Source organism: Typopeltis vanoorti, chromosome 2 (assembly GCF_054136105.1).
Source record: "Typopeltis vanoorti isolate ZY-2024b chromosome 2, IOZ_Tvanoo_1.0, whole genome shotgun sequence".
NCBI lineage: Eukaryota > Metazoa > Arthropoda > Arachnida > Uropygi > Thelyphonidae > Typopeltis > Typopeltis vanoorti.
Window position 1 is genome coordinate 87797330 of NC_143550.1, and position 12236 is coordinate 87809565.

The following is a 12236-nucleotide window of genomic DNA, read 5'->3' on the forward strand; positions in this document are numbered from 1 at the left end:
GGATATGATTTGGCAACATCTTGATTACTGTGCACATGTGGTCACCTGGGTTTCTTGCAGACCAAGAAGTGCTGGTGACAGGTCTGTAGAATGTCCCTATGAGGATAGTTTGAAGGTGTGTCAGTTACCAAGTTTAGTTACAGGCGGAAAAGAGAGAACATGATAGAAATGTGTAAATCATTAAAAGGGTTTGCTAAGGATAACACAAACGAAATTTTTCAATATGTAATGAATAGGACAAGAACTAGAGTTCACACCAGGAAGTTATGTAAGAATATGGTGGTTAGTAAATGTGTGCAGACTAACTTTTTGTTTGGAGAGAGAGTGATGAATGAGGGGAATGGATTGCCAGAATTAGTTGTAAATGCTCTGATAGTGAATGGGTTTAAGGAGATGTATGATATTTTGTGTATAAAGATCAATATTTTTTTCGACCACTAAATACTTAAATAAGATAACTGAAAATTGGGTTTTAATTGGTCAGAAATTTGATACAACTAGTAGCCGACTAGTTTCGCCACATTAACTGGTGGCTTCTTCTGGGTTAGATGAATATACATATAACAGCTTAAAATAAATGAGCTTAAATTACGAATCAATACATAACTGAAAAATGAAAAATATCAAATTCATAGGAACCATTACACAGTAAAATACAGGAAGTGTGGATGCTAGCACTTGGTCAGTCATTGTTAAGAAGGTGCATCCTATAATTAGCTGTGAAATTAAACTCTAATGTGTGGAGAGATCTCATGAGTGATTTCCAGATATCACTGAGGATCATCCCTTGGTTTCTGTTCAAGGTTCCTTGTGAGCGGATTACTACTGTGGCTTCTTTTATGTTAAGGGAGCTGTAGTCATCCTCTATGCATGGCATAGTACTTTTATCCCATTCAATGTTATGGTTAGTGTTGGAAAAATGGAATGCTAAACCAGAACTATCATCTCTGTTGTTGTTTATGTCTCCAATGTGCTCTTTTTGTCTCATTTCTAGACTTCTTGAAGTTTGTCCGATGTAATTCAGGCCACAAGAACAAGGAATGTTGTAAACTCCAGGGTGTTTATTGAAAGCATTTAGTCTTTAGGTGAGCATAACATATTCCGTGCTGTCCTAATCAGTTCGAAGGCTACCCGAATGTCGTGACACCTTAAGAGGTCGGCAGTTTTTTTGTGAAAGTATGCCAACAAAAGGAATGGAAACCGAAGTCATGTGATGAGCATCATGGATTTGCTGTGGAGAGGGGGTTGGAGAAGAGTATTCTTTTTATTATTATTTTTGGATATCCATTGTTGGTTAATATTTGGAGAATAAAATCTAATTCATCTGTTAATATTCTTTCATCTCTTATGATAGCGATCGCCCTGTTCCTCAGCACATGTATAATACTTTAATTCTGTGAAATATGGTGTAATGAGTCGAAATGCAGGTAACGACCTGTGCGGGTCGGCTTGCAGTACACATTAAGACAAGTGCTTTTGTCCATTTGTTTTGTAATTAATATGTCCAGAAAAGAATATTTTCCTTCATTTAAAAGTTCCAAGGTGAACTTGAGTTTATGGAAGTTAGAATATCATATAGCTCTGCCACATTGTGTTTCCATATTATAAATATGTCATCAGCATATCTCCACCACACTGACGGTTTAGAATCTGTACGTAACAAGATGCCATTTTCAAACTTTTCCATGAATAAGTCAGTACATGGAGGAGATAGAGGACTTCCCATTGCAAGGCCTGAAAGTTGTTTATAGATTTTTCCATTCCACCTGAAGAAATTTGAATTGAGACACTGGGACATTTGTAAATAAGGACAACACAACATCTAAACTTGCTAGAATGTCTGTTCTTGATATGGAGATTTTTCTTAGCTTTTCAACAAAGTGCTGTGTATTTTTAATATATGCATCTGTATTTCTAATGTGTGCTTTTAGAAGATGTGCGAGATGTTTGGATAATAAATAAGATGGAGAGTTTATCCCATCTACAATCAGATGAAGAGGTATATCAATCTTGTGTACTTTCGGCGATACATATAAACGTGGAGTTAACAGATGCATGGATTTCAGTTCCCTCTTAAGGTCTGTGGGCCATGTGTTCATGTTACGCAGAAGGTTGTTGGTTTCTATATGGTTTGCCCAAGTAGGGTGAGAATCTAATTGACAGTAAGTAGATGTGTCGGAGAGTAAAACCGAGATTTTAGATACATAATCTCTTGTATTTAAGATCACAGTAGAATTGCCTTTGTTAGCCTTAAATATTATTATCTCTTTGTTCTTCTTTAAATTAGCCAGTGCTCTTTTTTGTAAGGGACTTATGTTCTTTTTTGGAGGACGAGAAGATGAGAGAAGAATCGCAGTCTTTAAACCTAATATCATTTGCAATAGGTTCAGGTAAAAAGTGAAGGGCCTTCTCGACGTTACACATAATGTCTATTTTAGATATGTACTCTAGAGTGACTGCAAAATTGAAACTTTTTTTTTTTTACGATGCTAACTTCTGCAGGTGTTAAATTGTGATCTGAAAGGTTAAAAACAACCATATTATCAGGAGGGGCAGCTCTTGAATTAAAGCTCTTCTCATATTTTTAGATATGCCTGTTCTTGCTATTTAGGAATGTTCTATTGTACTTTTCATTTATCATATTGTTCAGACGGGACTACAGACAAGCATCTATGTTGCTAGAAATAACGTAGTGTAAATCAAGGCATAATGAATCAACCTGGCTTAGGGCAAACCTTGTGTATTGTATCCTTTCGTGTAATAATGCTAAAGACATTTTCAAATAGATCTGTTTGGCTCTTCTGGAATGGAAGCATTCTTTGATAAATAAAAACTTTTGGAGGCTTCTTCTGGGTTAAATGAATATACATATAACAGCTTAAAACAAACGAGCTTAGATTATGAATCAATACTGAAAAATATCAAATTCATAGGAACCATTATACAGTACAAATACGTGGAGCATGGATGCTTGCGCTTGTTAACTTGTTAGCACTTATAGGATGCACCTTCTTGTTAAGAAGGTGCGTCCTATAAGTGCTAACTTATATAGCTGTGAAATAACTAATATAGCTGTGAAATTAAATTCTGATGTGTGGAGAGATCTTATGAGTGATTTCTGGATATCACTGGGGATCATCCCTTGGTTTCTGTTCAAGGTTCCTTGTTCTGTTCAAGGTTCCTTGTGAGCAGATTACTACTGTGGCTTCTTTTATGTTGCGGGAGCTGTAGTCATCCTCCATGTATGGCATAGTACTTTTATCCCATTTTCTGATTATGCATCTCCTAATATCCATAATTTTAACTTTACTTTTAATCAGAAAATAAAAACTTGGGCATCCAGTAATAACATTAGCTTTAAAAAGAAAAGATTATGAATTATAATATAATGTAATATATTGCAAAAATGTTGCACATAATCGTTTTTTTTTTTTACAGCATTATATACACACATTGTAAATTTTATAAATTTTAAGCTAGTTTGTTTTAAGCTGTTATATGTATATTCATCTAACCCAAAAGAAGCCACCAGTTAACATGAAGAAACTAGTTGGTTGCTTGTTGTATCAAATTTCCAACCAATTAAAACCCAATTTTCAGTTATCTTATTTGTGTATAAAGGTTAGTGTAGGTTTCACATGAATCTTCCAACTCCATGGAAGATAGCTATATAATAAAAAGAAGAATTTAAGCATTTCCTCATTAAGATATATTATAGAGATACCTACCATGTTAGATTAATGACTAACATAAAACAAGGTAACTACCAGACATTTCAACCCTTCATATTAAGGTCATCATCTGGAGTACACATATATATATGTACTGAGAAACTACATTATGAATCTGCACAGTATGCTAAAGTATTACTAATTTGGTCAACTGTTAACACTGCTAGCCTGATCTCTGGTGAAAACAAAACTACAAAGTCATATTCCTCTTATTTATATTGATGTATTTCTCCACTCATCCTGTGTAAAAGGATTAAGCATTTCTTGTTCAAAAACATCTCTATTCCAGGTGTCTTGCAATATTTCAAGTTTCTGATGTGTACTGATGATCATTTCACTTCAATATTTTCTTATCAATATTTTATCACTGCTTGTGTCACACTCGTTTAACAATCTTTCAAATAATTACTCCAGACGTCCAGCATGTTCAGTTTTTATGTCACCAATGTAATTTCTGATTCCTTTTACAATATTCCTTTCCTCCGCTTCTAAACTTTTTCCCTTCTTTCTCTCGCCCTCTAATAGCCTCTAGAGCATTTTTCCATCTTTATGTTATTATATATATATCTTCTATATTTTTATCAATCTTCCCATAACTTTTATTTCATTACTTTTATGCACATGTATTTTATGCTTATAAAATACATGTAAGTTGGTTTCTTGGATCACAAAATTTGATATATGCCACTTGTTTAATTCTCATCTGCACGGGTAGTGAACCTAACTTCAATATCTCATTGAATCTTACACTATTAGTATCCATCCAAGAAACATTAAAAACAATTCTATTATTAAGATATAATAATTACATTACACATCAATTTTTTTTTAAATTGTTCTTTTTATCAAACTTACAGATATAGCATTTGTGACAAAGTATGAAGCATTTACAACTCAATTTCTACTTACAGCTGTCTTCATTTCATTCCATAACTTTTCTCTCAATTCAGAAAAATCTAATGGTTTTCCTACAAGTACGGTCACTACCTATCACATAAAAGAAAATCATGAAGCTTAGGTTATATCATATTTGATAGAAATGCCATATTATTTTAATATAAAGACTCTATTAGTGGATAAGCATACTATTTTCTGATTACCCTCCCCTAATATTCATAATTTTAACTTTACTTTTAATCAGAAAATAAAAACTTGAGCATCCAGTAATAACATTAGCTTTAAAGAGAAAAGATTATAAATTATAATATAAGATACTGTCAAAATCTCACAGAAATGTTTTTTTTTTTTACAGCATTATATACACATTGTAAATTTTATAAATTGGTTTAAAAAAATTTAACATTTATGTGATTTTTTTTTTCTAAGACTTATTTGTTTGGATTTATAAAATACATGTAGGTTGGTTCCTTGAGTCACAAAATTTGATATATGCCACATGTTTAAAATTCTCCCATTGATGTGTGGCTAGCATTACTGCAACCATAATGTGGTTAAACAATGGTGAAACGGGGTGCTTAAGGGTCAAAGCTATATAACTGAGAGGAGACTTCCACATAGCTTTTAAAGGAATGCAGAGAACTGACCTAATGTCGATTCCTCACCTTATCGTGGTGCACCCTGTTAAATATCTACCTGGATACTGAACAGACAAGGATGGGTTGGCAATTTGGGATTTAGCTGACCAAATTGTATTCTTATTGCCTTAAGCCAAAATTTCAAATGATGGCACAACATGACAGAATTTCATGCCAGCTGAGGCGTCGCCCAGTTAAACAAGGGCCCCCATTGTTTTCGCCAAGGAACCAGAAAAACAGCTAAAAGTCAGCTAGTGGAACAAATCCTAAAACCCACCCCAACTCAACATCACCAGAGTTAAAGATCGGTCCTATCAACATAAGAAGCCTGAATGGCAAACAAATGGAGCTAGCTGAGGAATTGGATAAGTACCAGATCGACATAATAGGGGTGACTAAAACAAAAAAAGGAAAAAACTGGTGAGATCTTTCTGAGAATATAATATAATATTTTATATAAATATAAAATATTATATTCAGGCAATGAAAATCAAGGAAAAGAAGGAGTAGCCATAGTATTCAACACTAAATATGAGGCTAATCTTCTTGAATGGCAGGAAGTCTCAAGTAGAATGATGTGGGCAAATATGAGAATAATGAATTGGACAAAGACTCGTTTGTGCCTATGGTCCCATAGAAAGTTCTACTAAGGTAGAAGAGGAGGAATTTTTTGATGCTATAGAGAAAGCAATTGACACAATGAAAAAGGAAAACTTGGTCCTTGTTGGGGATTTAAATAGTAGAGTAGAAAATGATGGTCAGACATACAAAAATATTTTTGGAAAATTTGGAGAAAAGAGCAAAGCTAATAATAATGATAAATATATGTTAGATTTCTGCTCAGGACATGGACTGTTATTGGTAACACAAATGTTCCAACATAAAAATGTGCACAAATTCACATGGAGAGAAGAGGCAAGGAATAAGAAAAGTCTCATGGACTATGTTATTGTTGATAGTGATGTTTTCTCCCTGGTGCAGAACACCAGAGTGTACAAAGGATTTGAAATTGGAAGTGATCACCATTTAGTCTTGAGCAGGATAAAACTGAATTTCATATTGAAAAGAATAACATGTAAGAAAGTTTTAAAGCGAATAAAAGTTGAACAGCTCTCAGATGTGAACTGTAGACTAACATACACAAACATTATTCACGAAAAAATGAAAGCATTTGAGAACAGGAACCAAATCTTGGAGATTCAGTGGTAAGCCTTGAAGAAAACCCTGATTGACTCAGCCAGAGAGGCATGTGGTAAGGTTGTCTGCAAGGATAGAAAAATCAGAACTCCATTGTGAACACAGGAAGTTAAAGAGGCAGTGAAGGAAAAGAAGAAAGCATATCAAAAGTTCCTGGCAAATAAGTCAGCTTGTGCTCTTAGAGGATACAGAGACAAATATAAGAAAGCTAAACACTGTGTAAAACTGTAAGACCCAAACAAAAGTCATGGGAGGACTTTGATAAAAACATAGAAAATAAATATCAAGATATAACAAGATATTCTGGAGGGTGTTGAAGAAGCTCAGAAATGGAGGAAAGAGTGCTGTAAAAGGAATTAGAGATGATAAAGGTGACATGAAAACAGGAGAAAAAGATATCCTGGAAGTATGGAGTAATTAGTTCGAAAAATTGCTAAATGAAACAAGCAGTGATGACAGCACAGTGGTAAAAAACACTTACCAGGCATGCACTCAGGATGCATAATTCATACTTGAAGTAGAAAAAGACATCAAAAGCCTGAAATCTGGAAAGGCAGCAGGAGTAGATGATATTCAACCAGAAATGCTCAAGTATGGAGGTATAAAGGTCTTACAGTGGCTGCGCTACATAGTTCGAAAGGTCTGGACAGAGAGACAAATTCCAGATGATTGGAGTAGAGCTCTCATAGTACCCATACATAAAAAGAGAAATAAAACTGAATGTGAGAATTACAGCGGTATTTCATTACTGAGTGTTCCTGGTAAGATATATGCAAGTATACTTGAGAAACGGTTGAGAAGGATTGTGGAAGAGAAGCTTGGGGAAGAACAAGCTGGATTCAGTCCAAATAGAGGCTGTCAGGATCAGATTTTCAGTTTACAACAGATAGTTGAGAAATCATGGGAATATAACAAAGATCTCTATTTAAGTTTTATAGATCTGGAAAAGATATATGACAAGGTGTCAAGAGAGAAGCTATTCAAAATGCTACAGTTATATGGTGTCAATGGGGCATTATATCAAGCAATACAAAGTCTTTATTTGAGTTGTATGTCAGCAGATGGAATTGAAGGAAGTACAGGAAGATGGTTTAATGTTAAATCTGGTGTCAGACAATGATGTACATTGTCCCCTCTGTTATTTATTATCTATATGGATCACATTATGAAGGAAAGTGGTATTAAACCTGATATCAAAATTGGAGATGTTAATCTCAGCTCTTTGCTTTATGCGGATGATATTATATAAATTTTTTAAATAAATCCAATACAAGTCTGCAAGATTCCTTAACTAAATTGAATAACTGTTGTAATAGATATGGTATGAAGGTCAGCAAGAAAAAGACAAAGACAATGAAAATATGCAGAAGCATTGAAAATATCAACTGCATTGTGAATGGAGAACCTATAGAACAAGTAAAATATTTCAGCATCTTATTCACGATTTTTAGTGAAGATGGTAAATTAACATGAAGATGGAAATAGACAACAGAATTAACAAATCTGGTATGGTAGGAAGTTAAATGAATAAATTTATATAGGAAAAAGAGAGAAATTAGTCAAAACACTAAATTAGCTGTATACAAGACAGCGTTCAAACCAATTTTAACCTATGTACTAAACAAACACTTGACCAAAGACTAAAGACAGCAGATATGGGAGTCCTGAGAAAGATTAGGGGGGCATGAACAGATGGCATCAATGGCAATATCATATTAAAAACAAGGATATTAGGAAAGAACTTGACATTGTCAGCATCCAAGAATGCATTAGCAGAGCTAATCTCAGATGATACGGTCACTTAAACAGAATGGGAGAGGAAATATTAGAAAAAAAAAAGTGTTCTCTTCCAGATTGGCAGGAAAAAGACCCAGAGGAAGACCAAGATATAGGTGGATTGATACAGTCAAAAGTGCCTTAGAAGACAGAAATATAAGATCTGATAATATTGGAATCTTGACAAGTAACAGACTGATTTGGAGGAAAATTGTAGATTGGAAGTTAGTAATGATGTAAATTTGTCATGTAGTACTATCATATCGTGTACACCCCTTGAAGGTGTATATCAGGAATTTGATGATGATGGTGATTATGACAGTGGTGAAACAAAAGGAAACTTACTGTGTTTAAGTAGTCTACTTGCTTACCTTAATGTAATTTTTAGGGAACTAATGTTGTATGTATATTATCTTGTGTTTATTTATAATGGTGTTTCTATTCAATATTCTATTATTACAATGTGCAAACACAATATTAATGGCAGTCATATTATCCCTGAAGTTTCTCTTTGAATCTTGGTAACAGGTATGCATTCTAGTTGTGAGGCTTTTCAAATAGCTATCAATGGGGAAACAGAAATGGTAGCAAGCAAGCAGGAAAAGACAGGAAGAAGGAGAGCTGGAAAGGGAAAAAAAAAAAAGAAATCTGTTGAGTTAAATTCCCTGATTTCAGAAAAAAAATTATATGCATCTTTATCTACTCTCCAGTGAGGAACTCTGAAGTTAATATCAAAGGACAGTACATCATATCAAGCACTCACATATTCTCCAGAAAGGAATCCACAGTAAGGTTATTTTTCTTGGAAGCACCTTTCCAACTGCTTGATTAAATGCACTATGACTAGAGCCATTATCTTCATGCATCCTTCAGCAAATGAAGGAGTAGTGTTTATGAAACTTGTTTACTAGACAATATATGTAAACATAAGTCAACTGAAATCTTCGACTTCTTTTATGGTAATCTAAGGAATTTCAGAGATAAGAATGAATGAATGAATGAGTGGAAACAATAAAAGAATAAATAAGTAAAATAAAGGAAGATAGAGAGAACAGTGATGGGATAAATGCTACATAATGTGATTTTCTTTTCTTGACTACTCGTATAATAAACTATAACACTTTTTATGAATGTCAGTCAAGTGAGTTTTAATTTTTTCATCCTACTAGTTTCACCGATTTTTGCTATCGGCATCTTCAGGGATACAATTGGTAAGTGATATGAAGGTAACAAACTAGGTTTTAACTGACAGTTCTAATTCATACAAAATTAGTATTGTGTGAGACAATGTGCGTATCTCGGGAACATGATTTATTTGTTACGAGACATAATGTAATTGGCGTGAAAGTTCATTTCTTTGATGTTTAGTGATCTAATTAAAGTTTTCCAAATTTCCAGTAGGATTAGACCTTGATTCTTATTTAGGTTTCCTGTTGAAAGGGCAACCATAGCAGCCTCCTTGAAGGTTCTGGAATGGTAGTTCTCTTCTATATACGGCATATGACTCCTATCCCACTCAATAAGATGGTAGAGGCAAAGTGGGAAGAAAGGCCTGAAATATCTTGTCTGTTGTTTCTAACATAGCCTGTGTGCTCCTTCTGTAGCCATGGGTAGTCCCCCCCCCCTCTCTCTCTCTCTCTCCTTCTTGTGCTGATTTATTCATGGAAGACCTAGAGGATAAAATCTTATCTCAATTTACCCCAAAACCGAAAACTTGGTACAGATATGCAGATGACATCTTTATCATTTGGAATCATATGAAAGAAGAACTAATGGATTATCTCAACCAAATCAATAGTTTCCACCATACCATCAAATTCACATTAGAAATTGGAAAAAGATGAAAAACTTCCATTCCTAGACATCCTAATAAAGAAACAAACCAATAACAGTATCAACCTGTCTGTATATAGAAAACTTACGAATATTGGATGTTACCTCCATTTCAACTCGTCACATCATATATCCCAGAAACTTAGCATTATTCATGCTTAAGAAAAGAGCTATACAGTACACCACAGACCAGGATAACTTACAAAAAGAATTAACTACAATATCCAGAGAGTTATCCTTAAATGGTTATCCTAAAAGACTCCGCAACAAGATTCTCTTTTCGGATATACCACAAAGACAACGTGATGACACCCAATACATCAGTACTATAACTATTCCATTTGTCAGCAGCATTTCCAAAAAATTGGCTATCCTTCTAAAACCACACAATATTAGAGTAGCATTCAAGCCGGTCAATACTATTCGGAAATTTTTAAGATCATCGAAAGACTCTCATCCTCTCTACAAGTACTCTGGAGTATATAATATACTTTGCTTCCGTGGTGTTAGTTACACTGGTCAGACCTCTAGAAGCTTCGAAACGAGACAGAAGGAGCACACAGGCTATGTTAGAAACAACAGACAAGATATATCAGGCCTTTCTTCCCACTTTGCCTCTACCAATCATCTTATTGAGTGGGATAAGAGTCATATGCCTTATATAGAAGAGAACTACCATTCCAGAACCTTCAAGGAGGCTGCTATGGTCGCCCGTTCAACAGGAAACCTAAATAAGAATCAAGGTCTAATCCTACCGGAAATTTGGAAAACTTTAATTAGATCACTAAACATCAAAGAAATGAACTTTCACGCCAATTACATTATGTCTCATAAATCATGTTCCCGAGACACGCGCATTGTCTCGCACAATACTAATTTTGTATGAATTAGAACTGTCAGTTAAAACCTAGTCTGTTACCTTCAATATCGCTTACCAATTGTATCCCTGAAGATGCCGATAGCAAAACTCGGTGAAACTAGTACGATGAAAAAATTAAAACTCATTTGACTAACATTCATAAAAAGTGTTATAGTTTATTAAATGCTACATAAGTTTCCATGTAGTCAAGTGAAATTATGAATATAGCAGTCAACTTTTAGTTGACTGCTATATTCATAATTTTTTTGCATAATGTTTGATGCAATCCCTAAGAATTTATTTAACAGTGATAGATAATTAAACTTTTCTTTCAGCTCATACCATGTAAATTCTAGAATGGCCATATAAATTTAAAATATCAGAGATTATTTCCCAATTGTAATTCTACAGAGAATATGAATTACCGAATACTCTTATAAATAGAGAAAATTTATTATTTGCTCTATTTATAAAAGTAAATATTTTAATAATTTTTTTTACCTGAAATTATTCTTTAAAATTCACAATATGTTTATTCTTTGAAGTCAGTGACCATCATGGGTATGAATCTGAAACATTCTAACCAACCAATAAATAAAAATAAAATTATACTTACCAAGAAATTATATTCTCGTTTAATCTTTTAAAGGTATAAGCAAACAAAATGCACACGAAGTATCTCTCTAACTAGGCTACTAGTATATAAAGGCTGATTATGTCATCATCAGTCATCTTAGTAACCCATAAAACAAAGCACACTTCCTTTTGGAAGTGCATAATGCTAAGCACTATGGGAAGGGTCACTACCGAAACCAGTTTTGACTTTTATTGAGGTTTCATCAGTGGGAGTCAGATCCAGGAAGATGCTAAGGTTAACTGTTCTGGAATGAAGGACTGATTGGTGGTGGATTGGGGGGGGGGTGAACCCTGACTACCATCAGTTGAATATCAGGACAGCTCTGAATACATTGAACAGAGAGCTGTGGACCAGTGGTTTTGGACTGGCAATCCCATTTGAAAATATTTCCATTCACCAACCTGCAGTGGGCCAGCATGGTGCGTGGTGAATTATGGTCCAATCAAGATGAATCAAACAAATAAAATGGCCCTCATACCCAAGAGGCCAGATTGTTACTACCTATAGCAGCAGGCAGTTAAACATGAAGGCAGAGAGTGCCAAGAATCCCTGGGTAACTAGATCACACTGCCATGGGAAACTAGAACTTGGAACTTTAAACTGTAGGACTCTGAGGAGTGAAGCATGGCTAACTGAACTAAGTGAAGAGTTAAAGCGACTAAAATGGG

The 12236-nt window shown here is 34.4% G+C and overlaps 1 protein-coding gene across 4 annotated transcripts in view; it reads right to left on the reverse strand.

The window, feature by feature from the left end:
* The window catches only part of Taz (tafazzin, phospholipid-lysophospholipid transacylase), a 151674-nt gene that overhangs the window by 44892 nt on the left and 94546 nt on the right, over positions 1–12236 (reverse strand). For all 4 annotated transcript variants that reach the window (XM_090412264.1, XM_090412275.1, XM_090412256.1 and 1 more), the window contains one exon: positions 4641–4718. In XM_090412264.1, the coding sequence (XP_090268390.1) occupies positions 4641–4718 (78 nt within the window). The remainder of the gene's footprint in view (positions 1–4640; positions 4719–12236) is intronic.